Raw genomic sequence first — 27,852 nt, forward strand, 5'->3', positions numbered from 1 at the left:
ACAAGCGAGGTGTGTGACCACGCGAGCAGCCATCTGGCATCCTCGCAATGGTCTCTTGCCGTACCTCTAGGTGCTATGTCAGCCCAGGGTAGGAGGCTGAGAACCAATCGCGTGCTTGTGCCTGGCGATGAAGCCGTTCCTGGTGTGCAATTGGGACACAGGCGTGAAGGACAACCCCAGTCGATGCCTAAAGACCCTCAGGAGTCTCTTTAAGCTTGCCTCTAGTGCAGCGGCAGCCTCCAGTGGGCACTTGCCCCTAATCCTTAGCCGTAGACTGTTTCCCACCCTGCAGTAACCGATCTCTATGCACCGCACCCTATTTTTCCGCACCCACAGCCCATACACCTCCTTCCCTTCCATGCCCTCTTCACCTTGCTCTTGTCCTTTCTCTGGAAAAGTGAAGGTACTTCGCCTTCCTTGTCTTGTCGTCACTCACCTTGTCGCCTGAGCAGGAATCTGGGACTCTGATTCACCGCAATCCAGATCAAAGAAGGATAAGATTACACCGACTGCTGTAGGTCCCAAGGGGGTTTTGTCTACACCTTCTCCGGTGCAAGGAGATTCCAGTCCACTTACTTGCGATCATCCAAGGCATCTGCGATCAAAGAGAATACCCACAACGAGATCGGACAGAGTCATAGCCCAGCGAGCCTCCCGTGCTCCCCCTTGTCCGCTTTGCTGTCGCCTCTTGATCTACTGCAGCAATGGACCACGACAATAACCGTCTTCGACTGAACTTTCAGTTCGACAACCAACATAATTTTGATGCCGCCAATGCTCGAATGTATCCCACTACTCCATCCACCTTTCCTCAGCCGATCTATGGCACTCAACAGCAAGATTATGCTGGTGGTCTCGTGTCGCCAAATCCCAACACGAACACCGGCTATTTCTTGAATCAACAATACCCTTCTCAGTCGCATCAGGCTCAATATCAGCAGCAATATCAGTACCAGCCACAGGGTGGCCTCCAATCTCCTCAACCCGCCTACCAAGCGAACTCACGGCCCTACATGACGAACAACAATGATGCAACGAGTGGTCTCATCCAACAGTTTTCCAACCAAGATTTAGGGGCGACCCCACGTGTCAACGCCAACCGCACTCCGTCACCTGCCATGTCGCGTCCTCGGACAGCCGGCGAGGCCAGACAAGTCCAGAATCCCTACCAAAGTCATCTTGCACCACCGATGCCGAGACCTTCACCAAAACCTGAAGAGGAGGAACAACCAAACCCGCGCAGATACTCTGATAATGTTCTTAAACGAGGGACGGCTGCTAAGCAGTTGGTTAACAGTTTCTTTCAAGAGAACATTGAGCGAGCCAGGGATAGGAACAGTCGTGCGAAAGAGCTGGAGGCCCTACTCAAGAACCCCGCCGTCAGCGATATCGAGAAACAAAAGGAAATCAACACTCTCGCGCAGAAAGAGGCGCGCTTCCTACGCTTCATCCGAACGCGAGAAGTGCCTTCAAACTTCACTACCATCAAGGTCATTGGCAAAGGAGCATTCGGAGAGGTCAAACTGGTGCAACGCAAAACTGACGGAAAGATCTATGCTTTGAAGTCTCTGATAAAGTCGGAAATGTTCAAAAAGGATCAATTGGCCCACGTTCGAGCGGAGCGTGACATTCTGGCAGACTCCAAGGACAACCCATGGCTGGTTAAGCTACATGCTTCGTTCCAGGACAACACGTACCTATACATGCTGATGGAATTCTTACCCGGTGGTGATCTGATGACTATGCTGATCAAATACGAAATCTTCTCGGAAGACATCACGCGGTTCTACATGGCTGAGATTGTCATGGCTATTGAAGCTGTCCATAAGCTTGGCTTTCTTCATCGGTAAGAGGCCCCAAACCAAGTTCTAGAGTATCAAGTTAACCGCCGTTCCAGTGACATCAAGCCAGATAACATCCTCCTGGATAGAGGTGGTCATATCAAATTGACTGACTTTGGTCTCTCTACCGGCGGTCGCAAACAGCACGAGAACTCGTACTACCAAGCACTTCTCAAGGCTGGAGCCAACGATAAGTCAGGAAACCGAAATTCGATGGCCCTGAATGAGCAGATAAATCTGACCGTCAGCAACCGGGGGCTGGTGAATACTTGGAGGAAATCGCGTCGTCACATGGCCTACTCGACAGTAGGGACACCGGACTACATTGCTCCTGAAATTTTCCTCGGTCAAGGTTACACGTATTTATGCGACTGGTGGTCCGTTGGAGCCATTATGTTCGAATGCTTGGTTGGCTGGCCACCCTTCTGCGCCGAAGACACACACGACACATATCGCAAGATTGTCAACTGGCGGGAATCGTTGTATTTCCCAGATGAACTGGTCTTGGGTCGAGATGCCGAAGACATGATCAGAAGGTATGTGAAACAACTGGGGTACGTTTTCTGATACTGACACGGATAGTTTCCTCTGTGACGCCAATGATCGATTGGGCAAAGAGGGAGGAGCACATGACGGCGCGTCGTCCATCAAGAAACACCCTTTCTTCCGAGGAGTGGTGTGGGATCAACTACGGAAAATCCGAGCACCATTTGAACCGAAGCTGTCGTCGAACATCGACGTCAGCTACTTCCCCATTGACGAGATTCCTCAAGAGGATAACAGCGCGATGCACCGGGCACATGCCAAACAGATCTCGCCAGAACAAGACGCCGAAATGAGCTTGCCATTTATTGGATACACATACAAAGCGTTTACTGCATTCCAAAACTCATAGAGAAGACGCCGCGGCTTGCAAAAGGAGAACGAGAAGAAAACGGACGAGAGGAGTATGAGAATGTCACATCTCTAGCATGAATGTCGATGATAGAATGCATGTGGGGGGCTCAAAAGCATTCAAGATATACGTATCACGGCGAAGTTGCTGGCCGCTCGGGCGGGCATATCCTGGATGAACACGGGAGAAAGGCGAGCATTTTCATGGCTTTCAACCACATTTACCCAGCCCATACAGGGTTGCGTTGGTCTACAGAGATTGTGCTATCCAAGCACTCTCCTTTTTTCGTTACAGCTGTTAGCATGTCTTTAGCCACAATCTAATCGATTGAAAGGACTGCATGTACTTGTGTTTCTTATCTTACTCGCACCAAGCACCACCTTATTTGACTAACCATGCTCGCTGCAAAGATACCACATCAGTATCCAACCGAGCTAGGCTTTGCTACGAACGACATATGTATGTAGCAACAGCACCACGTCTCCTATCAGTATGGACCACATACCCTAGAAGGACCCAGGTAGCGAGAGATCTCTGCTGATGACAAATGACGTCATCTGTTTTCTCTTTGTTTGTAGCAAGCTCGCCAGGTCTTCTGTTGGTTCGAGTTCCTTGTGGTTTTCGCCAATGAGCCAACGCGCGAGGACTCGATATCATTGGATTCCTTGACACCGATTGCGTCTTGTTTCGAGAATGGACGTGAGTGGTAGCCTTGTTCACCCACTATCATACTGCCAGCTGACCCAGGCACATTTGAATAGGTGTTTTATGCCTACACGTATGGCACGGCAGTGTGGCTCGGAATGCAAGCTGTACCGCTGGTTGTCATGCCCAAGTTGATAATCATGATGCTAGCGGAAGATGGACACCAAACTTCAGGTAAGATGGGACTGTCCATGGCGTCGTCATCCACGGCTGCATCTGAGATCCTTCCCGGTTACGAGCCACTCTGACGACCTTCGGACCCCGAACAAAACAGATGTCGAAATCTATCTGAGTCGATCGCTGGGTTTTGCCCTGGTCCTGATTGCGCTGATTGCAATATTCTTTACCGGCACAATCCCATTGTCGTCGAGCATCAGTGAGCCGGTCAGCTTGGAGGACAACGATCCCAAGGCTCCCTACGCCAGGCCGATACTACAAATCACCACCTTCTTCCACAGCTTCAGTATGGTGTATTGCTACATGCGATATGTAAACTACGAACAAACGGCGTACATGCTCGGAGCTTTGGGGTACGGCATACTGGCAAGCGTGGGAATATGGAGTGTGATATTTGGTAGTACGGAGGCCAGGCGGTCGAAGAGGACAGGTGCAGATAAGCGAACGTCGGGATTTCCCTTCAAAAACTCACAAGCTTATGACAAGAGAAAGGACAGGAAGATGGGATGAAGGTTGGAATCTGACGCACACAGAGAAGGGCTAGGTTTCGCTGTGTCACCCTTGTCGTCAGGGCGGCACTGAAGGCCAGAAAGACCGCCCTTGAAACCAGACCCGGTGAATATCGAAGCCAGGGTCGGCCGTTGGATAACACAACTCTGACCGAGCATATTGCCATGTAAAGTAGTGGGGGGCTCGATATGTGCTCGTATATCACCGAGTGGTACAGAGGATGGCGGTGGTGGCGGAACCATGCATGAGAGGCTGACTAAGTCGCACTTTAAAATGACCCGGCGGACTTGAAATGACCAGATTCGGCAGCCGCTGCCAACTCCACCAAGCCTCGAGCATCTCCAAATTTCTTTTTGCCTTCAGCCCTCATCCCTCCAGCCCTCCTTCTGACACGCCGCTTTATCATCAATCTGCGCACCCTCAGTCCGTCCATCAATCCCCCCTTCAGCAATGGAGGCCGACACTCTCCAAACCTTCGCCGCGGCGGTTCAACAACAATTCCCTGCCTTCAGCAACGAGCATGACAGCGCCTCGCAAGATGCCGCGGCGGCAGCTGGATATGCCCCTGCTGAATCCCTCAACGCCAACCCTCACAACCAATCCTATCCCATAATCCTGCCACCACTGCCATCGGCGCCGAACAGCTCTCCGAACGTGCAGACTCGAAAACAAAGCAACAATTCGAGGAATACAACGAGTCCTAGTGCGAATGTCGCTATGCGCAGTCCCCAGCAGACGCGCTCCGGCATATCGGCCCAGACTCGAGCTGCCCAGAATGCAGCCTCGACCACTCCGTCTCGCAACGGTAGCAACGCTTCGAATACGACTCCCCAGATGCAAGCCACACAGATGAACCAACAGTCTGATAATCTACAAGGGCAGTCAGACCCGGCGCAATCCCAGAAGCAAAATGGCTTCGTCTTCAAAAACTCTTCGTCTGCATACCCGAACGGCACTCCCACCCCTACTCGATCCTTGTCTAAACAGTCACAAGTCTACACTACACCGCATGGTGTGGTCCAAACTGATCCCTGGGTGTCTCATTACCAAACTACCCCCTCTACCACCGAAGCCAATGGTGCCTCCAATGTCAATGGCAACAATGACAGTGCAGAAACAGACCCCGCTGTTGCGGCAAACCCCTTCAGCGCCAACTTCCCTCTGGTGTCTGACCCGCCAGACCTTGAGGAATGGCGCAACAAACTCTTCAATATCACAGAGACATTGGTGCTGTCCGAAGAAGAGTTCCTCACTTACTTTCCCCACGTCGACAACGTCTACTCCCATCGCTCCACCCAAAAATACAAACGCAAGGCCTTCGTTAGTCACTACTGGGACTGTCGATTGAAGGGTCGCCCGAGTGGAACCCCCAAGAGCGATGACCCCAACAAGAAAAAGCGCAAGCGCCAGGCTCGGGAGCGAGATCTTTGCGATGTCAAAATCAAAATCACCGAGTACTTCAGTGCTGAAGAAGCAAGGAAGTTGGGCTTGGCAGGTGGGAACGACATGAATGGCGTCGACGCTAGCGGCAATGCCAACGGTACGATGGCGAGCGACATGGGCACTTTTGGAAGTATAGACAACACCGAGCTGACTATCGTCCTCGAAGACGGCAGCCACGGTCTCGGTGGTGTTGGTCATCTCGGCGGCGGCGTTGGCGGTGGGGGTATTTCACACAACGCTGCCAACCCCATTGATCCAAATTTTGGACTGCTTGAACTTCCCCGTCCTCTACCTCAAGGCCACCCAGGCGCTGATGGAAAGCGATGGTTCACAATCCAACGTGTCCGAGGTAATCCTGGTGGGGGAGCTGTCAAAGACTCCAACAAACGTGACAGTAATGTTAACGGCGACGTCGAAGACGAAATCGATTCATCAGTGCTGGACCCCAATTTGAATGCGGATCTGGACCACAAGCATACCCTTGAAGAAAGTGACCGGATCAAGAAGAACAGCGTGCAAAGATGGATGCTAAAGGAGGAAAAGGAAAAGAAACGATTGAGTGTAAGTGTTTCAACCCCTCCCCAGTCTCCCCTTGGCTGCTACAACACTACGAGGAGGTCTGCTTGGATCTTCCTCATATACGTCCAATCTTTGCGCGGCTAATCATGATCTACTAGAAACTTCCCGCCTCCGGTACTTCGAATCAATCCACAACAAACAACGAGTCGGTGTCTCCTTCTTTCCGGGCCTCGGGAATGGCTTTCTTCACTGCGCGATCCCACGCGGCTCCTGCCCCGACGAAGATAACCTTCTTCGCCAATTCGTTCTGCCCCTTCGCGCAACGCATCTGGATCGCTCTGGAGATCAAGGGTGTTCCGTATCAGATGGTCGAAATCATGCCCGCAACCGTCGACAGTTACAGGCCGCCGGAGATGTTGGAGGTGAACCCGGAAGGGAATATCCCGTGTATTAGGCACGGCAATTGGGGTGTCTGGGAAAGCGGTGTTGTTTTGGAGTACCTTGAGGATCTAGCCATGGGACACTCCCTACTGCCACTGGGTAACCCGCAACTGAGAGCACATTGTCGGCTGTGGACGGACCATATCAACCGCAAGATCCTTCCCAGTTTCTACAGCTTGCTCCTGACCCCGCCTCCTTCACCCAGTGTCGAACAACCAATGGGTCTGGACGGGATGCAGGTCGACGGAGATGAACACGCGCAAGTCACTAACGCGGCATCGGCGGCGCAACATAGCATGCTCGTCGCCACGTTACAGAAGAACATCACCGCATTGGTCAATGCCAGCCACGCCACGGGACCATTCTTCCTGGGCAACGAGATCGGATTTGTCGATGTAGTTTTTGCGCCCTGGATCATCCGACTCTCCCGCGTCTTGAGCTATTATCGCAATTTTCCCAGACCGGAGATTGGCACGCGCTGGAGACAATGGGTCGACGCTATCGAAGCGGACGATCGCGTGAGGCGGACCGTGAGTGACGAAAATTCATACCACGGTGTGTACAGAGGCGTGGGCGAGGATGGATGGTGTGCGAAGGATGCGCATAAGCCCATCGTGGAGATCCAATACGCAAGGAAAGTCGTTGCGCAGGAAGGATTTGGGTTAGGCGGCGATGTCTGGGGGCGTTTGCCTGAAGAAGAGGCCGTCCATAACCCCGACGCAGTTGGGCAGACTCTATCATGAACATTTGATGTGCTTCGGAAAGCGAGGGTTGCGACAACGGCTTTCTTGCAACAAGCATTAGGAGGCTTACGAGCTGTACATCCCAATTACATGCGCTCAGTTGACACAACGGTATCGAACAATTGAAGTCTCGAGTAAAATGCTGGAGGTCCTACGGCCATCTCATTAGGTCGTGTGCTTCGCTACTGTGGTTCCTGGGCGCTGTTGCGACCGATGGCGCGGAAATATGCTTGAGATCGCCTGACTGATTTGTCGATGGCCGAAATCTCCTTCCCGACGTCGAAGGGCGTCGTCTATCTCGATCGAGTATCGATGGATCCGCGAAAGTGGTTTGGTCAAAACCCGGCACCATACCAATCGGTGTCTACATGTGATACGTATGAGAGTCGTTTCAAGCAATTGGCGTGGGATGGCGTTCCGTACCTCGTCCATGTTCCACGTCCAGTTGACTGATAGGGGCGAGCTTTGAGGTGCCATGGCATCTCACCCGTATACTACTGCCGCCCACATTTTCATCCAATGAGGTTGTTCCTGTGCTGGGGAATATTCTTTACCATCCGCACAGACAGAGTACCTACGTAGGTAGTTAAGGTGGTAGGTACAGTAGGTATCCCTGGCTAGACGCAAGAGGATCGTGTCCACATGGAAAACTGGAGCAAGCATATTTGATTGACTCGGCGACTTGGGCACAGGTATGTTGGAGCGATCAGGGATGGCATTCTACTCTGCTTTTTTCCATGCTCGTTCTAAAAAACCACCCCCAGGAAGTGTGGTACAGAGTTCTAAAGCCCCGGGTGAGTTGGGGCCGCAGAGACATATGGCCGTGTCTACGCTGATTTGTAAAAATAGTCCGGTGAACTCCCTAGCAGGACAATGATTTCCGGCCCTCGCTCGGTCCTGGCTGGGACTCGTGGCTTAATGATAAAAGGGCCATTTCCCTCCCCAGTCTGATTCGGCCCGGGAGCGACGAGGCAGGTTCGCTCATGAGGTCGTCCGTGTTGCATCAGTGTCAGAAGGAGGAGGATGAGGAGGAGGAGGAGCGGCGGCTTCCCCCGCGTCTATAGAAGGATGACTTGTTGCTGGAGCGGCCGTTTCGGCCTGCACAGGCTCGCTTGTCGGGGCCCGGGGCGCAAAACCAAAGCCACCTCGGCCGCTGCCATCTGGCCCTCTCGGTGCCCGGATTGGTTCCTGGACGTGTTGCTGAGGCAGCCCGGCGGGATGATGGATTATTCCCACTCCATTCTCCCGCTCCCGTCGCGGAATGTACGTCGAGTCCGGCCTTGAAGCGTATGAAGGATCATATAATTCCCGATGTTGAGATCCGCCTCTTGATTGGTTTCGCGAGTTGATGTTGTGGTTGCCCGCCACGCCTCCTCCTCCTGCGGCTGCAGCTGCTCCGCGACGCCCTCCCCTGCCGCCTCGGCTTCGACTGGGCGTCGCAGACCGCGAACCTGGGGGGGTCAGGCTCCCGGGACTGGAGGTTCCGGACTTGTTATGACCTGCTTGCTGGTGAGAGGACAGGGTTGTGCTGGCCCTGGAGGTCCCGAACAGCTCTTGCCTGCGTTCCTCGTATTTGCGCTGCTTCTCCTCTCGGTCCCTGGCGGCTTGGGCTTGTCGTTCGGCGACGGAGAGCTCGCGGGCCTTGACCTCCTCTTCGTCCTCCGATGATTCGCGGTCACCAGAGTTGTTCTTGTCGCTGTTCAGGCTCAGGTCTTGGAGGCCCGCCGTAGGCGGTCGCGGGGAGTTTGATTGTATGATGGGGCCCTTTCTCGAGAGGAGGATTGGAGGGGGTTTGAACTCGGACCGTAGCGGAACGATGTTGCGCGATTCCAAGAAGTAGTTGGTTTCCCTCGGTCCTTCACTGTAGTCAGCCCACCCCCGAGAGTTAGCACAGAGTCAAGAGGTGGAAGCAGTTCAATGGGGGAAGCGGCGTACGCTTCGGCCCACAGCTGGCGGTTGAATTCGGCCTGCTGAGCCCTTTTCTGGGCCTTTGTCACTTTCGACGAGACTCTCTTGGCCTCCGAGGGAGGGGTTGGCAGATCCTGGGAAACAGCGCTTAGCGATTGGGACAATGGGCCTCGACAAGGACCGTCTCACATACATCAGCGGTGGTGGACCACTCGTCCTCCCAGGCATCAGGAACCTTGCTCATCGCAGGCGCTATAAGGGTTCGGTGGGAGTTGGAGTGGAAGGAGAAGGGCGGTGGGTAAATCGGAGGTTGAACATGTGCTGGAATGTCTGATGGCCCTTGTCCAACAAGTAGATGTGTACAGAGAGGGCTCTATTCGAAATATGTCTTCAAGTAGGTGGGGTGCAATCAAGAGAATTAGTTACAGTAGTTGGAAGAAGGGTGGGACACAGCTCGGTGCCTCTGAGTAGTGCCGGGAACAAGCGCACAGGGTGTGGAGAAATGCAGACAGGGGAACACCAGCTCAACGACACGTGGGTGTAAAGATAGCCACAGACAGACGCTTCGGCCTCTACCGAGCACGGTGCTACTCGTTTCCGCTGGCATGATGTTTGCTTGATTTCAATTCCAAAAGTTCGGACGAGGCCAGATTAGATTAATCTTAATGTAGTGCAGCTGCTCTGCCACCCGCATCCGTATATCCAAGTTCGCTATCATTGCCCATTTCCAATTCTATTCCCTTGCCGTCAACACCTAGCCGTGGGCATGTAAGTCCTATTATTGCGTTGGCAGGTGGTCACACAGGCAGGGGGAACGTAGTCCCCAATCCAGAAGTCGGTCAGGAGAAGTACGACCTCTTCTATAAAGTGCATCTCGCATCCAGTCCCTGGCTGAAACTCGGTCAAGAGTCACGCGACGCGGCTTCTCGGTATGAGGCATCCACAAATCTACTGTGAAAGGACCTTCCTCTCGAGAAGGTAGACGCTGCGTCACTTCTTTTCCTCTTCTCCTTGCCCTGCGCGATCTTTTCCCATTCTTCCCATTCCCGGGCAATCTCGCCGAGGACCGTGGCCATGGCTGATGCGCTCGCCATAAGACCATGTCCCTCACCGTCCAGGATCCGTAACTCACATCGCTTCATCACTCCGTGGAGCCAACGTACGTTATCCAGCGGAACCCGCGTGTCCTTGGCCCCATGATGGATAACAACTGACCTCGTCACCTCGGGATATCGAAACCCAATGGGTCTCCGCCGCTCTAGACAAACCAACAGATCAATGGCGGGATTGGCGTTTTGAGTAGCCAGCGTCCAGATGCGATGCGTAAGCGTCTGGTTGTAGAGTGCTTGACGCGCCTCGGAGCTCAAGCGTGGGGACATGGGTCGGGAAGGCGCGGCAGCAGCCTTTGTGGACGAAAACGTCTGCCGTACAGAATCGGCCTTTGGGCTGGACAGTGGCGGTCCTGGGATTCCCAAAGTTTCATTATTGGCTTGGTAGCACGATAGAGCCCGTGCCCGGTTCGGTGTGCCTGTTCGCGGCCGCTCGGGTTCAAAGTCAGGAAGCGCAGCTCTGAATGAGCTGTCGTCGTTTAGATCCTGGAAAGGATAACCAAATGATGCGTCCATATTCTCCAGTTGCTGCTTGGCCTTTTTTGACTTCAGCGGTCTCGTGTCCACGGAAGCACTTGTCGCGGTCAAAAACCTTGAGTTTGCGACCTTAAGAATTTGTGCTGGCAAAACGCTCAGGATTTTGTGAGTAAATGGTAGATTGGCAATTGGCTGCGAATCGGGTCCTATCACTGCCCCTTTGGGCATCTGTGAAGGTGGTATCCATGGTGCTAGGAGATGAATGCGCCCTCGGACATACTGTGGCATCTTCAAAGCCGTTGCCAGAGCGTAGATCGCGCCGGCGGAATGCGCCAGAAGAGAGAATCTCGTAATCTCCAGAGAACTGCATATGACGGCTACATCGTCAACCCAGTTTAGTGGTGTACATTGCGATTCAGGCAACGGCGAGCTTGCACCAACCCCAGGCCGATCGGGTGTGATCAGCCTCAAGCGCAAAGTCCTGGCAAGCTCGTCGTAAAATGCGGTGAGATATCGGGTCAATCCCATGCCGACACAGCACAAGACTACAAATCCGTTTGGATCTCCCACTTCTGAGAAGGCGATTGTCCGCCCAGTACGAGGATGTCGTATCTTTTGCGTAAAACGGGGCGCGCCGAGAAAGGCGTCAACCTCTTCCGTTATTGACTTCATCTCTGTGATGGCAGGCTCTTGCTTCGACGCATGGGTCATAGAACTCCGTTTTCTCTGAGCCATGGAGTTCCGGTAGACACTGTTGCGTCGGGATGGTGCTGCACTAGATGGGTTTGACATGACGCCGCCCATAGAAAGCGGTGGCGCTGATGGCTCTTCTTTAGGGGGTTCTGGGATGAAGGCAGGCATGTCCGCCAGATCAGATGCGGTGACCGTCGCGGACAGGTCAAGCGGGCTTTCCACTTCGGGCGATTCTACCACCACCTCGGTAACAGAGAGCCTCGAAGTCTGGTACGGGCTTGACCGTTGTGACGACAATTTTGGTGTGGCGATGGTATGTCTCTTCGCAGCTCGCTCCGATTTCCGAGCCTCATTTCGCCACTCCTTCTGGCGCTTCTCCCGGGCTTCTTGCAGTTCCCGGATGCGTCTGACGGTCGAGTTATCGCCTTCAATAAGTTCGGAATCGATATTGAGCTCTTTCAGGTCGCGACCCGAGAAAGAGTGTCTGGATTGCTGGTCCTGAGAGACGTCTGAAAGGCCTGTGACGCTACGTCTGAGCGATGATCGACGAGAGGGTATCATATGGCTTCCCAAGTCACCCCTGCTTAATCTCAGAGCGGTGATCGTTGGACTCTCAGCGGGCGCTGGTTCAAGTTGTGTTCCCACGCTCGAACGCCCGTCAATTGACGATGCACGAGTAGGCCACTTGCTCTCCTTCTCGTGATCCATGCTATACAGGGACTCGGTCTTCCGTCGTCTGTCCGACGAGACTCGCCTGGGAGGATTGGGCCTCGTTCCAGCCATCTCGCGCATTGACTCGAACGTTGGTTTCCGATGAGGAGCGCTTAATCCACTGACAAATGAGAAGGTAGAGCTAGCGCTAGAGCGATCTCGTCTCTCAATGCTGGGTACTCCGACGCTGTCAGACTCGGCACGCGACTTAAGGCTCTGTATAGACTCTCTTGTGGCAAGACCAGTCTGAGAAGTCATATTCAGGGAGTGGACGAATGATCTGCTCGACCTCTTGGACAATAGAGGTGGCCTTCTGGCGTACTTGATCACCGGCGCAGCGGCGGCCTCTCCCTCGCTGCTATCATCGGCGGTAGGGGGATCGTGTTGTTCCCTGTCCAAGTCATCCGCATTGGGTGGCTCCGTCGAACTGGGACGACTGTACACGTCTCCCTGGATATTTCTGCTGGCGTTCGCGCCAGGTTCTTGTCTCAAATATGAAGAGGCAGATATTTTGCTCAGAGAATCGATGAGCGAGGAGATTACTTGTACTGATTCTGGGGGGGTTTCAGGGCGGAAGGACGACGGTGGTATTTGCGCGGAGTCGAGGGGGGGAGAATCAATGTCAGGCTGAGGCGCCAAGGTGTGGTCGTATGAATGCTCGACAGATGCAATGCCGTTGTGATAGTCCATGCCTTACATTGCAGGTGAAAGAGGTAGAAGAGCCACTGTAAGTACTGCTTCGAGGTGTCGGTGCAGTGCGCATGCACAGTCGAGGCACGGCCCAGGAGGCGGACAGGGGAAAGGCTTCTCGCTACAGCCAATCGGGGCAAATTTGTGGGACAGGCGAAATTTGGGATGGGATTTGGCAGAGAAGCCGCGTCGGTGGGCTAGAGGTCATATCTCAAGACGTGTGAAAGACATCTGGCGCTGTATCGTGGCGTCTTTGAATGTAGAGGGGTGCGCAATGAAGTATGGGAGGGTTGGGGCAGGAAGCTGCAGACGTGGCAAGTGATTGAGCAGCTCTGCGAGCGTTGAGCCCTGCGCCGGGGATGTTTGAAAAGGGACTGGGGAGTGGATGCGCAGTATGTAAAGGGCGCCCCAGCTCGGAAAATTAACCTGCAGTCTGACCGTCGAAAACGTGCTGTTTCACCCTGACCAGTGTACAGCGAGGCGCCCGTCGGCGGCGAGATCGCCAGATTCCAGAGAGACAAAATCTGTGCGTCGTACACTTCAAGGAATCAAGAATCGCCGGCTCTAACAATGACCTGGTATATCAATCTCAACTGAAGTTGACCTTTGTTCTCGTCGAGAACCCACCGCGGTCATTGAGAGGAAAACCCCTTTGTCAGACCAGGCGACTTTGGCTTTCCCTCATGGCTAGCTCGAGGAGTTCGAGACGAACCAGAGCGCATGGAGATCATCCGTTCATCAACCGGCGGGCATGGCTTGATGCACGAAACTCGAGCAAGATTCAACCATGATTGATCAGCCGCAGACGAGCTTGTCCCCTTAGCTGCAGTCTGCGGAGCTCCAAGCCAGGCACCGGCGGCCCTCCTGGCCATTAGTCGAAGAGCGTCCCTCGTTGGTAGAGGTGCCTGTTGCGATTGCCAGGCAGGGGTATATTTTCCGCAAAAACTCATTCAGGTTGGTCGCTTTCCAGCAGAACAAGTCTTATCGCCCTCGAACATTGTGGTGCGACGTTGATTTGACAATGCAGTGGAGTGCGGACATTGCAATGTACCTACGCGAGAATTTGAACGGTGCAAACTGCAACTAATTAGGTAGTCGGCCCAAGTGGCCCGATCCTTTCCACGACGGAGCCATTTCATCTGTGCCTCAGCTGTCGCAGCAGTCAGAGTTGTTCAGGATCGTAATGGATTCTAATTGTGCGAGTTTGACCTCTATGTCTAGAAAAAAGACTAAAGCCGACCTGTATAAGACACAATGCTCTATTGCAGCGCACAACGCGATGTCGAGCTGAATCCTCAGCCACATCCCGTGACTCTGCAGGAAACAGCCCAGCTTGTATCGACTTCTCCGATATCTCGATGGCTCAGTACACCCTGAGCAGATGTCGTTCCTCTAGAAAATCCAATAAAAGGCGTCGATGTATCGTGGTATCTTCCAAAAGTTTCGAAACCTGCCAGCGGCCTCCGCTGCAGATTCCTCTCAAAAAAAAAAAAACAATATTCTTTCCAGAACGCCGCGCTCAAGGACAACATGTATTCTTTCACTTTTCCGTGGACGCCAGTGTATCCCATTGAGGAGCAGAAGCAGTCTCAGACGCGCAAAACCAATCTATGCCGCTTTTGATGTCGTGAGTCGTGACGGCGTGCATGAGCCTGCCGACGTTGACGATTCGAGCAGAGAGGATAATAGGTAGAAAATATCGGCCGCATGTCCTATCACACCGTGACCGGCAAGCCCGCTCGTAGTCTTTCGCGTTCTTCACCAAAGACCCTGCGCGACATTTCCAGGACCATCTCGAAGCCTTCCCGACCTCGAGCGGCATTTTCTCGAAACCGCTCAATACTGGCTTCTTCAATTTTAGTACGGATCTTTTGCCAGCCACCGCATAATGCCACAATCTTGGCTTGTTGTTGGAATTCCGTCTTCTGTTTTGCATCGCTGGAGGAAGGCTGATAGATCACGGTCTCCCGGCATTCCAGAAGATTTGACCAGGTCATGTTCGTGCTGCACATTGTAACTTTCTTGGAGGCTGGATCCACGTACGAAACCTCATAGACATAGCTCGTGGTTTCGCCTCCGATGATGCTCAGAATCCATTTCGGCGCGTTCTGTTGGCATGTAATAAGACGTTCGGTGCGGAGGATGCCTGTCTGAGGGTCGATGTGGCGGGAGATCGTGTCAACCGCCAAAACATGAGAAGCTTTATCGTTCCAAGGGCAGTATTTGCGCCAATTGTTGGTGCTCACTTCCTCCCAGGAATAATCGAAGGTGTAGGAGGACGAGAAAATCTTCATGGTGCCCGGCTTGTACGAATTAGCGACGGAGGGATCGAGAGTGGACGGCGAGCGATATGTCTGGAGCTTTTCTATTCAAGGGAATGGGCGTTGTTCTATTGACCGCAGGCTTCGTATAAATTCAAGTTGACTGGTTGCTGAGCCTTTTTCTGAGCTTTTGCAAAGCTAGAGGTTTAAAAAGGAGTGTGGTAAAGAAGGCAATCGACGTGGATATTGCTCGTCGAACAATCGCATGCGGAGGGAGGAAAAAGGAAAAAGTTGAAAAATAGCCAACCGATTACCGGACTTCGACCCTCGGGTTTTCTTTTTGGGTGCCCGGGGAGGATCGGAGGATTAGTCTGGTCACGTGCATTGATTCGCCTCAACAATCATGCTGAGAAAGCAAGATGTCTGACAAACAAATCAGGACTCATCTCGCCGATCCAGTGGGCAAATGCTGGCTGTCAGGCAGAAGTTATTTTTCATCATCCAGCTTGCCTTCTCCATCCGGAATTTTGTCCATCCTTCCATCATTCACGAGCCATTTTCGGGCAATCATCACCGAGATAAGCGCTCAAAGATTTGTGCCATTCGCCCGCAGTTCCCCAAACCTTTCACCTATGACATAGTCTGCCCTCACTCAGCACTCATTCATCATGTCGGAATACTGGAAATCAACAGTACGTCAACGCCGCTCAATGACTGCAAGGTCTGCATGGCTCAATACTGACTGATATACAGCCGAAATACTGGTGCAAGCATTGCAGCACCTATGTCAAAGATACTCCATTTGAACGCAAACAACATGAGGGAACCGCCAAGCATCAAAATAACCTGAAGCGATTTCTCCGCGATATTCAAAACAGCCATGAGAGAGGCGAACGGGAAAAGGAGCGGGCGAAGTCAGAAGTCGAGAGACTGAAGGGGGTCGCTGGCGGTGACACAAACAGACCCTCGAGCCCTTCACATCCATCTTCCACGCAGAGCGCTCATACTGCATCGAAACCTCCCACAGGCCCTCAGTCCACAGCAGATCGGAAGAGACAATGGGCGCAGCTGGCCGAGATGGGGATCCAAGTTCCTGAAGAATTCCGCTCTGAGATGGCCATGGCGGGTGACTGGCAGGTGATGTCAAAACAAACGATTGATGAGACACCATCAGAAGCGCCTCTAAGTATAGGCGTCAAAAAGCGCAAATATGAAGGTCAGGATGAAGATGAAGAGGAAAAGAAAGAAGCTGGCGAGGCAGTCGTGCGACGCGGATGGGGCGCTGCCACCAAAAGATATCCTGGCCAAGACAAAGCCGATCTAGACGAACTCTTGTCGGCTTCGATCTCGGTGAAGAAAGAAAAGTCTGGATCCCTGGGTTTGCAATTTAAAAAGGAAGTGAAGGACTCTCCGCAACAGGGATACAACCTTGAGCTCAGTCAAGATGGGTGTCAAGGTGGAGATCCTGCCTCACTCAAGGTGGAATCTCCTTCCAACAACCGCTCAGGCGAAGATGATCCTGTCTTGAAGAAAGAGGAGCCAGGTTCATCACAACCGCCTAGGTCTATGGACCAAATCCCTGAGGAGATCCCGATTCCTGTGTTCAAGAAACGTAAGGCGAAAATATCCTGAAACCCCCATAAACTGATGGTTCCCGCTGGTATGGTGGAATCTAGGCCGGCAGAGGCGAACCGGAGTCCCAGATAAGCGAGATCATGATCAAGCCAACCTTTGATTGTCGACTGATTACGTTCAGTTTTGGCCCAAACTCTGATGCAAAGTTTGCGGAACCATTGGCCCCCCTTGGGAATTAATTGACCAAGTTGTTGCACGAACTTCTCAAGTGGCGTAACCACGTGGGATTACAGTGACACAATACGACGACACTGATGATATGACAGCAGTGACAGGATCATCCTCGTCTCGTAGGTGTTGCGGCCCCAGAGCCAGCCAAGCGAAGGTACAGTAGGTATGTCCCGCAGTCGGACAGTCCAAGGAATCCAAACCCAAATTTGAACAGGCGAGCATGAGTCGGCATTTTCTCGTCTGGAGGGAGGGGACCAGCAAGAGAACCACGGCAATTTATGCAATAACTAGTACAACATCAGCAAGACGCCAAACATAAAGGTCTGCATTCCAAGAGTCTATCGGGGATGCCGAAAGGCATACTCTGCATAGGGCACTTCTTCTAACTGACTGTTTCGGCCACTCTACATCCACAGAGCCCTTGCTCGTTAGGCGAGGTTTACGTAGACTCTGATAAATCAACGTCGTCATCACTGACCGCCTTCAAGGTCTTTTAGAAACGGTGTCATGCATGACCTACATTTCACCAGCGGCCAATTGCAAGTCGGGGACAGGCCGGATCATTCCAGTTGTCATCCTCGTTTATTCCTGATTGTGCCGAGGAGTGCTCGATGCGCCCTCCCGTGATGGAGGGCACGAGCGGTGCGTTACCCACGGCAGTCGTCTCCAGGAGCCTAAGGCAAGGGCCTCTCGATCGCCTCTGCACAACCTGCATGCTGCTTGTGCTTCTCGCCTTTTGGTCCCGCAAAGGGATCTGGCTCGTTCGGAGAATATTGTGCTGCAACTGTTGCATGATTCCCGACCCGGCGCACTTCTGTCAGTCATGCTCATGGTGATCTCGACGGTTAGGCTACTTGGGTGGAAACCCTTAACTATCAGCTCGGTCAAAATTTGGCAATTTTGGTCCTCGCGCAGGACGTCCTTGGATAGATAGGCTATTAACAGGAGAAGCATTACCCTATAATGGCCACGTCGAGGCTCACAGGGGGTCGAGGTCTCCTGTCAGTGCCGTCTCAGGGTATGATTGCATGCACCTTCTCGTGTTGAGCAGACGGGCTCATGTGACACCAAAGCCACCCTCGAGACGACGGTTGACAAATGGTACCTGGGCGGCACCGGATCCAATGCGGGCCACCATGCATTGTGGCTGGGCGATCATGACGGCTCGAGGAGCGTTCCTGGGATGATCAACGAAGAAAGTCCAGAGCTCGAGGGGGAGTGCAGCAAAGACAGAGGCAAGGCACATCTCGGAGCGAGGTCAAACTTGTCTCGCTAAGAAGCACATACGAACTCAAAAAAGGCTAAAAGTGCCCTGTGCGCCGGAGAGGTGTGGATGAGGGAACGCTCGTGGTGGAGTATCTCGAGTGTTTAGGCCGTCGTGGACTTGTCGAGGACGAGTTTTCCTGGGCTATTTTTCCAACTAGTTTGTCTGGAGATTTTCGAACACTTGTTTCAGTCGGTAGCGTGACGGGGGTCATGGTGATCAAACAGCAAGGTTCCAGGGATATCACACGCCAATCCGTGGGAGCCTCTGAGAGTTTTCCTATCTCTTGTCCCCCTCATCCCCAACCTCTCCAATAGTCCACCGGGGTGGAACGCTGAATGGGTAGCCGGTGGCGCACCGCTTCGAGCGAACCAGGACAGGAACAGAGGAAAAATCAGGAAGCGGAGCGCGAAGGTCGACGAGGTAGGAAAAGCACCAGTCTGGTCTTCTCTGGAGCCCGCAGGGCCCTAGACATGGATTGATTTGGTGGGTTTGCATGCTGACATGGTCACATTGAGAGACAGCCGCAAAGGAAGGATACGGAGTACCCTGTCGGGGTGCTATGCTCGAGTAGGCAGAGTCAGGGAGGGAGTTGCATGCAAGCCCAAGTGCAGTCGAGTCGACTACTGGGCTCGGTTACAGAAGTGGGCGCTCGCGGCCTTCACTTTTCCAAAATTGTTGGCGCCTCGACTGATACGACTCCATTTCTCGAAATCCCGCTAGCAGGGTTCTAGAGTCCCTTGGCAACGGTCAAGCAGCAGCGTCGTGACATCCAGGGCACTGAGGTCGTTCTCTTTCGGGACATTGCATTCACAAGAGGAGGAGAGAGTCCGGGAGCGTCAACAATAACATTGGTCCGCGTCCCAAGACTCGAAGCTGAGCTGTGGGACGAGAAGTCTGCTCTCCACGGTGCGTTATCTATCCTTGTGTTTGGCTCAGCTCCATCTGCCTGGTTCCTGATTTGTTGCCTGTGTGCTTCCAAGTTGCTTTGACAATCCGAGTTCTTTTTTTTTCTGTCTCTCCCACCTCCATTTGGACCAACATCCCTGCTTGTCATTTGAGCAATCTTCATCCTTCACCGTATCCACCAAGACAAACATACGGTGTACACTTTGTTGTATTTTCTCCAGCCTCGACAGCTCGGGCACTATTCCTCGCATGGGGGGGAGGGGCGGGACTATGCCCTGTTGGATGATTGTCTTTTGTCTTTCTCAGCTTGATCAATAATTGTTACCGTGTATAGCTGGCCGCCCCGATGCACATTAATGCAACCGACCTGGAGCGGGAAGCGCTAGCAGTGGGCAAAGCCGGCAGTAAAGGGCGCCCCCAGATGGTCCCCCCGTCCAGGATGAAGCACAGTCTAAGGGTGCTTAGACTCGGGCCTAACGTCGTCTGGCGTCGGGAGATGCCCTAAGCGAGAAGCCTCTTGACTGGGTACCAGGGAGGGTGCAAACTCTTTGCTCAGCAGGAGGCCACAGACGAGTCGACCCAGCGGGCACAGCTGCTCAGTCGTTTGGGTCACCACTCCTGGTGACCGTTGATTGACACTCACCTGGTTCCGGGCCGTTCGGGGCACTTGATGGAGTGGTGCTTTTGTCCGTTGTTTCCATCCATTATTGTCCACCTCCTCGCCCGCTAGTGCCTCACGGCCTAGCATGGCATTTGGAGCACGGTTGCCTTTCGAGTTATTGCTCCTTGCCTCGCCCCCCCAGAGAATGCTTGTCGTCTAGGTAAGGCGGCTGATCGTGTCGAAGCGATCCCAAGCGAGGCTCGTTCCAATTTCGCCATCGAAATCTGATTCATGCTCACCTGCGCTTCGGCACTTAGGACGTCCGCGACGCCTGGAGCAAAAGAGCGAGCGCTCAAATGGTCAAGGCGTTGAGCCACTGGCGACTGGTGGGCGTTTCACGGGGCCTGAATGGGGTGACCAAGCACTCCAGCAGCTCCCCCCCCCCCTGCCCCGTCAAGCCCTGTCAGTGGACTCGCATGCCTGCCAACCGCCGCTCCTCCTTCCGTCCAGTGCCATGCCACTTCGCTCCTCCATCCCAAGTCATATGTTATGTTACTATGGTGCAGGCACACCATACCGCAAACTCCATACGTCTTCCTAGTATCTTTACCTTCTTCACACCTTTGCTTTGCGCTTCATCCCCCTTCATCCCTGGGTTGTGTGTCTCCATTGTCGATCCGCTGGGCTTGTTTTGGGTTGTGATTCTGAGTCGCTTACTGACTTGCGTTTCCTTGCTTGTCCAGTGCACAGACGCACTTCAAATTTCCCCGTCGCTGCGAGAACGACAGAAAAAAGCCAGTTGTGAAAAGAAGCGAAATCTCACGGGATCGTGGCAAAAAGGACCAAAGGATTGGACCTGAACATCGACGAGCTGGAAACTTCGCTGATGATCGTCCAATTGGTCGTTTGAGACGCAATCCCAAGGTTACGGCTCTGGGAATCAAAGTATACGACGACGCGAATCTGCACCTTGCCAGCCTTTGTTTTCATCGACGTCGCTTTGCGTCGCGACTTTGCTGTATTGACCGGCGCTGCTCGCGGGAAGCAGCACGAGGGCGAAAAGCCACGGACCTGATGAACTATTCAAATATGACCACGGCGGCTCTACAAGCTTCGACGGCACCGATCAGCCTGCCTCCGATCAGCAGCATCGACTTCCACACTCAAGTCGCACACAGGCCGGAACCAGAAGTTGTGCAACCTCTACCACCCCCACCGCCAGCACCGCAACGTGTGCTGCCACCATTGCCGTATCCTTACGCTGTTCGACCAGCCCCGGCACCTGTGCCGCCACCGCCTGTGCCTCACGAGTATGTACACACACGACCAATCTACCCGGGGATACCTTCGCCGTACCAGCAAATGCCAGGGCGGATGCCTCTACCCTCGACGACGGACCCGAACCTGATCGTGGCACCACCCCGACACAAAGCCAAAGAGGTCAAGAGACGGACCAAGACAGGATGTCTAACATGCCGAAAGAGGCGCATCAAGGTGAGTTCATTTTTGTTCGTGCGTGATTCCTGCAACCATCTGCCTTCTTCAGCCCTGCCCGAATTCTCCATTGTGTTCCTGTCACCATCCAGTCTTTTGCCCACGTTGCCGACACACATGGGTTGGCGGGTTTTGGCAGCGAGCGCATGGCAAGGCCAGGCCAGAGGCAAGAACCCTCTGGGGGGGGCGGCCGGGCGAGGGCAAGTTTACACGGGGGCTCCACCCGGGCTAGTGAAGTGATAGCCGTGGGTGGCGCCTAAGTCCAAATCCAGGGAGCTCCTGCGCCCCCCTCCCCCCCCAAAGGATGCCCGGCCCTTTTTAGGCCTTGGGGCCTGGTGATCGACCTTGCCATCTCCGCCCGTGTCACAAACCTTCCCTACTGCATCCCTAACTCAACGGCGCTACACACATTTTTTTCTGTCTAAGCGACTCCATCGCTCAACGCCTCTCTTCGTCTCGAGATTGCTCTCCCGCTCTTCAGTCCCCTTTGGGCCACGGCAGCACTTTCCCTCGCGTCCACCTGCGCTCTACTAGTCTGGTGCAACCGCGACCGTTGATTTCCCCTTCTCTACCCTCGCACGGCGCTAACGACTCGATGCAATTGACAGTGCGATGAAGGCCGACCAGAGTGCAGAAATTGCATGAAGAGCAAGCGCACTTGTCAAGGCTACGACCCGGTCTTTCAGACGCAAGGACCGCATTCCCTGCACCCTGCGCCATCTGCCTCTGCCAACAACAACATCAACAACAACCCTCCACCGACCTCCTCCGTCAGCAACCAACCCCGGCGGTTTATCACCACTCCCATCAGTCCTCCGGTGACCAATCACCATTCCTCCATTGTCTCCAGCTCGCCTCGAGATCACGCAGAATACCCTTTCCCACGGCCGCCAGAACAGATCCTGCCTCACATTAATCAGCCGTATCATATGGACGGGGCGCATCAACCTGGTTTAGCTCCATATCCACCGCCAGGACGAAGTGAGTGGAGTTGAGTCGGTGATCCCTCTGTCCCTTGGGACTAATCCGGGACAGTGCAACAATGACCGACGTCGGTTCTCGTCCCACCCCAAGGACCATTGAGTCCATTTGTACAATTGCTGGCACAAAGATTCCTAGTGTACCACCTATTCCCCCTGATTCTGTCCCCAATCTCGAGTCTATTCGGAAAGTGTACGACATTGCCTTTGCTCCTGGCCTCGACAAGCTTTTGGAGGCCGGCCAGTCGAGATGGTTTGCGAGGGAAGGGTTCCCTTTACTCTGCGCGGATCGTACTCAATTGGGCAACATGTTGGCGTATTTGACTTTGGTTAGTAACCAGGCTGATACGCCCACCGAGAATGCAACCCTGGCTAGTCAAGAGGCCCGAGTGACCTGGGCACTGCTTGAGCTCTGTATCAGACCTGCGCATGACAGTGGCGAGGATGCAGACCGACTCGCCCGCCGATGCCGAGCACTGGGCGCGATCCTGACCGGTGAACCTTTCAGCAGTCCGACAGCAACAATGGCGGATTTTGTCCATCAAGAGGAGATCGAACCCGAACCGAAAACCAGTGCGCTGGAAAAGCAACTTGATAGGAGATCTGAAGAATTTTGGAAGTTGGTTGAAGCGGCGGCTGCGAGTCAGAGGGCCGATGGGTCAGGCTTGTCGGCTGCCGCGGTCAGACAATGCCGACCATATCTTGACGGGATGGAGAGCAGAGATGTCATCTACAGTATCATGTTGCTGGCATCTGGGGGCAATGGCGACCTTACTTCGGAACGAGAACTTGCAAAGAGATACCTGGAAAGTCAGGCGAATGGACGAGCCACGAATCAAGTGTTTGCGACTCTTTCTGGCATGGCGTTGAGGGCGTTTGAGGGATAATCAATGTCGTTGGGTTCCATCCAGGGTCTGCTCTTTGTGACCTGGCTTACGTCTTTCTCTACGACAATTTCATTTGTGTTTGATTTGGTTATGGTTGTGGTCAAGATACAGAGAATGGTACACATACCCTTTTGTTCAGTTGGAAATGGGAGCAGCCTGCATATTCGATCTGTCCTAGTTACTGGCCGCATGCGGTTTACTATTGTAACTTACTACTCCTTGTGTCACATCAGGGTTGCACTACCTATCAGAGGGACGGGAACTCTGGACGAAGGTTGCTCGGTGGCATGCCTGGCGTATGAATGGAAAAAGGACTGACAGTGGACGGTGGGCATCATCCCATCCACAAGCCGAGCTTGTGTTGTAAATAGGATTTAGCAACGCAGAAGGGACCGAACCGACCTTCACCGGCCTGTCGTACTCTCTACAGGCAACGTTTGCCATCTCTAACACAGACTTGACTGCGTAATTACTCGTAGGATCCTTTGTACAGAAGGCCCTACATCTCACAAGATGTTCGACTTGCTCCGTGGTCGCCGGGGAGCCGTGCCGACGGTGATGATATCAACCGCTATCACATGCGGATATCGATTTTCGATATATGAGGCTAACCCAACCAACATCTGGAGCCTGACGAGCTGGCTCCAGCATAAGCGAGCATGCAGGGGATCACCGTCGCGGGCCGGTAGCGAGTCTAGGCTCGGTAGCGAGGTCTCTTTCCCGGGTTTTAGACCTCATAGCCTGTCAGAGTAGACCAAAGTTTCTCTCGCGGGACTCGTTGTTATTTGCTGCAGTCACGAATTAAGGGCTGTGTGGGGGGCGTGAGGCAAAACAAGAAGAACAGGTATCAACGACGACAACGACAAGGAACATCAAGACAGGAGGTGGACTGCGGTCTAGATTTGTGTTCCTCAAGCAGCCGGCGCTGGGAAGGAAAGTATCGAGGGCAGAGGGGGGGCCGCCCAACACTGCCCCAAAGCTACTAGAGCACCTAGCTACATATGTATGTTCACACGAGCAGTTAGAACGGTGTCAATCAACGCCCAAAACCCAACGAAACCACGAAAAATTAAACCCTCGACAAACAAGATACTTCCCGTCCATGTCATACATTACCTCCACTACCTAGTAGGTAGGCAAGGTCCCATCGCACTAGCAGGTACGTAGCCTACCTAGGTACCTCGTACATACTTCACACAAACATGCATGGCACGCAGATTGCATGAACCCCTCCCTCCCTCCCTCTCCGAACCCCCCCCCCTCCTTTACCAACTCGAGTCGAACACATCGGGGTATGGGGGCCTGGACTGTGGCCGGGTTGGGGCTCGCAGCTGAAAAGTCGAGCTGGACGACGAGGAGTCGCGCCCAACAAACTCGGGCTTCAAGTTTCAGAGACCTGTTGCCTGGACGGATCGAGACATCCGTGTTATCCAGCTCCGTACCACCTTCCAGGTCCCTCTCTGGGGAACAAACTTTTTGCGCCCCAGCCAAACAAACAAGAACGAAGCAAACAAACGAACAACAATTAAACACCCTTTCAGCCGATGGAGCCTTTTTTGATGAGGACAACGCCTACAGTACCTATCTGGGTACCTACCGGCCGACCGAGTACAGTACCCCGACATACATACCCTATCCACCGGCCTGCATGCATAGGCACAAACAGTCCCTACCTACCTGCCCCGAATCTGACTCGGGCCTCCCTCGCTACCTTGCTCGTACCGAACAAACTAACACGGAAACCCTGCATCGGTCGAAGGAGAGGGGCAAAAAAACCAAAAAAGAGAGAGAGAGAGAACTCGGAAAAGTGTGGACGACAAGAATAATAAGAATACGAAGCTGACTCCGTATTTCTTGGGGGCCGGGGCGTTCGGTTAACGTCCAGGTTTGGGTACCCGGCATATCAAACTGGGGGGGGGGGGGGACCTACCTACGTAGTAACACCTGCCTAGGTAGGGCAGGGCAGGGCAGGGCAGGTAAGTACATAGGCGGACATCGACTCGGCGAGACTCTTCTCTTCCTCCTTTGGGCTGTTCTTGCTTTCTTGCCTTCTTGCTTGATTGCATCACCTTTGTGACATGGAACTAGATGCCAAAGCGGAAGGTCGAGGGAAGGGGACAGAGAGAGCAAAATGCAAGCCGGTGTTTGGGCCGGCAAAATCATAAACAGCCCGAAACTAGTTGTCGGGCTTCGAATTCCGAGGGAGAAGGAAGAGAGGAGAGGGCGTCGTATCATACGGGATGGAGGAACAGAACTGCTCGGGGATCTACATAGGCACCTCCTACCTATGTACATACATATGCTCTTGGAATGGTGGCTGACAATATCTTGACAGACCTACATATGTACTTGTTAGGTGCTTATGAATAGTACTATTGCATCCCGCTCGCCGGGCTGCGTTAAAGAAAGTCTTGAACAGAAACGTTGCTTGGTAGTTTGGGTAATTTCATCGATATCCTCGTAAGTAATCATGTCGTATAATACCAGTGCCTACCATGCTCATGTCATCGGCACCCTTTGTAGCCCGCGCAATGGCCCATGTTTGTGCTTGATGACGGACCAGTGTCCAAGCAGAGTACTTGTGTCGACCTTTGTCGCCCCGAATCCTTCGTTGAGACGGCCTTTGGCCAGGCTGAAACCCAGGGATACTGTGGTTCAATCGAGGATGTAGCGAGTCTTCTGCTGGGGCAGCTAGACTCTCGAAGAGCAAAAGCTCCAAAAGCCCATAGATTCTCTCCGCTCAGCTGTCTGAAGCCTTTTCTTTGTGTTTCCTTGCCAGGGTTGCTACCTCCCTGGACTTGCGCGTCCTGCTAATCGTAGAAGCTCACACAATCTCGCGGGTCGCTCGATTCGCGCTTCGATGACAAAAGTCTGCCGTCACTGCCTCGCTCGGCAACGAGGGCTATGACTTTGACATATAGGAAGAACCTGCCATCTCGTCTGCGTTGCGTCGTTGCGTCATGCGCCAGCTTGAGGATGTTGGGCTCCTGCCCTTGCAATCCTGGCAGACTGGAAACAGTGCATACTGTGGAGCAGAATTTCTGTGCTGCGATTTCTGGGGGCACAGCTCGCTGGCGTTGCGGCACCATCTTCTCAGCTGTCATCTGAGACCATGAGCTGCTCGAGTGTCACAACCCATTGACAGATGTGACACGACATGATCGCACAGGGATAGGGGTGGCACCAAGGGCTTCGCAGGAAATGGACAGTTAGTGCCTCTTGGATGCGCAAAATCGTTTCCGGACTTCATCAAAACATCACAGCTCCCCTTGTCCATCATTCCCCGTCTTTGTGCTTCTTTTCGATGCTGACTATCCTCTTTCCGCCCATCTTTCTGATCTCGTCCTCCAGTGTGCCCTCCATATGCATTTTAGCAACGTCATCGCTCCCGCCTAGACTTTGCGCGTTGATCATGATATTTGGCACGGTCCGTCGACCCGTCAGTGTGGCCAAGAGGTCTTGTAACTTGCGGCCTAGCGTGGGAGCTGGCCCATCGTCATCTTCATCAGCATCGTGAGACTTGGGAACGGGAGTGGTCATAAGGTCGAGTTCCACCACGTAAGGGGCTGGCGTGATGTTGTACGTCTCCAAAAGGAGAGCTTTGGCCCGTTTTGAATAGGGACAGTAGGATTTGGAGAATATGATAACTGATTGTTGGGGGATTTCGTCAGTAACGCAACATGATGCATTTGCCAAATGAATACGGGTTTCGACCTACTCGGACTCTTCTTCAAGATACTTTGGAGTTCTTGCCGTGCCATATCCTCTCCGTCGTCCTTTGCTTTTTCGACCTTGTTGCCGTTATACGCGGTTTCCTCACCCTTTCCATCCGCAGTGACATCCGTAGCGCCTGCAGCTTTGGCTGTATCAACAGGGTATTTCGGCTTCTCTTTCAGCATGGTCTTCCTCCCGCCAATGCTGACCTCGTCGTCGTCAAAACTGATGGTCGAGGTATATGGGTGATTGCCTTGAACGGGCGATGCGTCAAATATCCTTTGGTCTTCCTCCCGTTGTCGTTGTTCCTTCTGCTTGTCCAGGATCATCTGCAACTCGCGATTCGTTTGCGCAGTCAATTCTTTGTCCGAGAGCGCGCCTCTCAAGATGCCCCGACGGCGCGATAAGGAGGCTTCGGTGGTTTTGCGGAAGTCTGTGCTCGTACCAGAGCCTGAAAAGAAGAGGAAGTAGATCATGAGAATGCCAACAGTGAGGGCCACGGCCTGGCTGCGTCGCATGGACGACATTTTGAGGATTGTGTTCAGAGACTTGATTCAACGCTAGGAATCTTCGCGCGCAGGAACATGCAGGGACAGGCGATGAATATGTGTTCGGATTCTTGACAGCCCCTCAATCACCACTTTAGTAATATGCGCAATCTTCTGTCATTCACCGATGCTGTAAAGCGTCGCCTCTGCCGAAGTCCTTCTTTCGAGACAGACGGAGAGATCAACAGGCAAGAAGTAGAGGCAAGTAGGAAGGGAGAAAATACTGCGCGACAAGGAGAGTTTGTATTATTATTGTACGTGTTGAAGAAATAATGAATGGATGGACCGTTCGGAGAATTGATAGGGAAATGAGGTCAATGCAGGTGCCACTCAGGCCTCGGGAGGGGGATCAACTAAACACCAAAGGGATTAGCCAGGCACAACCGTTCAGCGCCACCACGATCAGACAAGCACTCAGGCAAGGAGAAGATGCCGCTGTTCAGTGCTTCTGCAACCGACCCTAGCCTACCTGGTACACACCCCTAGAAGCGCGATATGGCAATCTGTCAGCAGGACGACTCACAGC

General features: G+C 53.3%; 10 protein-coding genes across 12 annotated transcripts; 6 read left to right on the top strand and 4 right to left on the bottom strand.

Annotated features, from left to right (window-relative positions):
• Positions 1-315: 315 nt before the first annotated feature.
• PV07_03569 lies at positions 316-3,077 on the top strand. 2 transcript variants are annotated; one of them, XM_016390298.1, is made up of 4 exons: positions 316-514; positions 592-1,846; positions 1,898-2,377; positions 2,424-3,077. In XM_016390298.1, exons 2-4 carry the CDS (start codon positions 705-707, stop codon positions 2,734-2,736), a joined length of 1,935 nt encoding a protein of 644 aa, XP_016252200.1. In that variant the 5' UTR covers positions 316-514; positions 592-704; the 3' UTR covers positions 2,737-3,077. The 2 variants fall into 2 exon arrangements, with proteins under 2 accessions (XP_016252200.1, XP_016252199.1); XM_016390297.1 differs by having other exon boundaries at positions 316-1,846.
• A 284-nt stretch (positions 3,078-3,361) lies between these two features.
• PV07_03570 lies at positions 3,362-4,425 on the top strand. Of its 2 annotated transcripts, XM_016390299.1 has the most exons (3): positions 3,362-3,435; positions 3,498-3,615; positions 3,716-4,425. In XM_016390299.1, the coding sequence occupies exons 1-3, from the start codon at positions 3,430-3,432 to the stop codon at positions 4,126-4,128; spliced, it is 537 nt and encodes a 178-aa protein (XP_016252201.1). In that variant the 5' UTR covers positions 3,362-3,429; the 3' UTR covers positions 4,129-4,425. The 2 variants fall into 2 exon arrangements, with proteins under 2 accessions (XP_016252201.1, XP_016252202.1); XM_016390300.1 differs by having other exon boundaries at positions 3,498-4,425.
• A 67-nt stretch (positions 4,426-4,492) lies between these two features.
• On the top strand, positions 4,493-7,865 carry PV07_03571 (uncharacterized protein). Its single transcript, XM_016390301.1, has 2 exons — positions 4,493-6,132; positions 6,249-7,865. The coding sequence occupies exons 1-2, from the start codon at positions 4,579-4,581 to the stop codon at positions 7,272-7,274; spliced, it is 2,580 nt and encodes an 859-aa protein (XP_016252203.1). The 5' UTR covers positions 4,493-4,578; the 3' UTR covers positions 7,275-7,865.
• A 12-nt stretch (positions 7,866-7,877) lies between these two features.
• On the bottom strand, positions 7,878-9,604 carry PV07_03572 (uncharacterized protein). Its single transcript, XM_016390302.1, has 3 exons — positions 9,376-9,604; positions 9,210-9,316; positions 7,878-9,135 (listed from the first exon to the last, which is right to left on the bottom strand). Exons 1-3 carry the CDS (start codon positions 9,424-9,426, stop codon positions 8,256-8,258), a joined length of 1,038 nt encoding a protein of 345 aa, XP_016252204.1. The 5' UTR covers positions 9,427-9,604; the 3' UTR covers positions 7,878-8,255.
• Positions 9,605-9,796: 192 nt separating this feature from the next.
• PV07_03573 (uncharacterized protein) lies at positions 9,797-13,247 on the bottom strand. Its single transcript, XM_016390303.1, has one exon. The coding sequence runs from the start codon at positions 12,860-12,862 to the stop codon at positions 10,085-10,087; it is 2,778 nt and encodes a 925-aa protein (XP_016252205.1). The 5' UTR covers positions 12,863-13,247; the 3' UTR covers positions 9,797-10,084.
• Positions 13,248-14,030: 783 nt separating this feature from the next.
• On the bottom strand, positions 14,031-15,427 carry PV07_03574 (uncharacterized protein). The gene has a single exon (XM_016390304.1). It carries the CDS (start codon positions 15,154-15,156, stop codon positions 14,578-14,580), a length of 579 nt encoding a protein of 192 aa, XP_016252206.1. The 5' UTR covers positions 15,157-15,427; the 3' UTR covers positions 14,031-14,577.
• A 243-nt stretch (positions 15,428-15,670) lies between these two features.
• Positions 15,671-17,402, top strand: PV07_03575 (uncharacterized protein). The gene is made up of 2 exons (XM_016390305.1): positions 15,671-15,815; positions 15,877-17,402. The coding sequence occupies exons 1-2, from the start codon at positions 15,792-15,794 to the stop codon at positions 16,753-16,755; spliced, it is 903 nt and encodes a 300-aa protein (XP_016252207.1). The 5' UTR covers positions 15,671-15,791; the 3' UTR covers positions 16,756-17,402.
• Positions 17,403-20,792: 3,390 nt separating this feature from the next.
• Positions 20,793-22,192, top strand: PV07_03576 (uncharacterized protein; the record flags this gene model as incomplete). Its single annotated transcript, XM_016390306.1, has 2 exons — positions 20,793-21,197; positions 21,806-22,192. 2 exons carry the CDS (start codon positions 20,793-20,795, stop codon positions 22,190-22,192), a joined length of 792 nt encoding a protein of 263 aa, XP_016252208.1.
• A 47-nt stretch (positions 22,193-22,239) lies between these two features.
• PV07_03577 (uncharacterized protein) lies at positions 22,240-23,064 on the top strand (the record flags this gene model as incomplete). The annotated part of the gene is made up of 1 exon (XM_016390307.1): positions 22,240-23,064. One exon carries the CDS (start codon positions 22,240-22,242, stop codon positions 23,062-23,064), a length of 825 nt encoding a protein of 274 aa, XP_016252209.1.
• A 2,317-nt stretch (positions 23,065-25,381) lies between these two features.
• On the bottom strand, positions 25,382-27,582 carry PV07_03578 (uncharacterized protein). The gene is made up of 2 exons (XM_016390308.1): positions 26,783-27,582; positions 25,382-26,711 (listed from the first exon to the last, which is right to left on the bottom strand). Exons 1-2 carry the CDS (start codon positions 27,303-27,305, stop codon positions 26,341-26,343), a joined length of 894 nt encoding a protein of 297 aa, XP_016252210.1. The 5' UTR covers positions 27,306-27,582; the 3' UTR covers positions 25,382-26,340.
• Positions 27,583-27,852: the final 270 nt, after the last annotated feature.

The sequence above is a fragment of the Cladophialophora immunda genome (assembly GCF_000835495.1).
Source record: "Cladophialophora immunda strain CBS 83496 unplaced genomic scaffold supercont1.2, whole genome shotgun sequence".
Lineage (NCBI taxonomy): Eukaryota > Fungi > Ascomycota > Eurotiomycetes > Chaetothyriales > Herpotrichiellaceae > Cladophialophora > Cladophialophora immunda.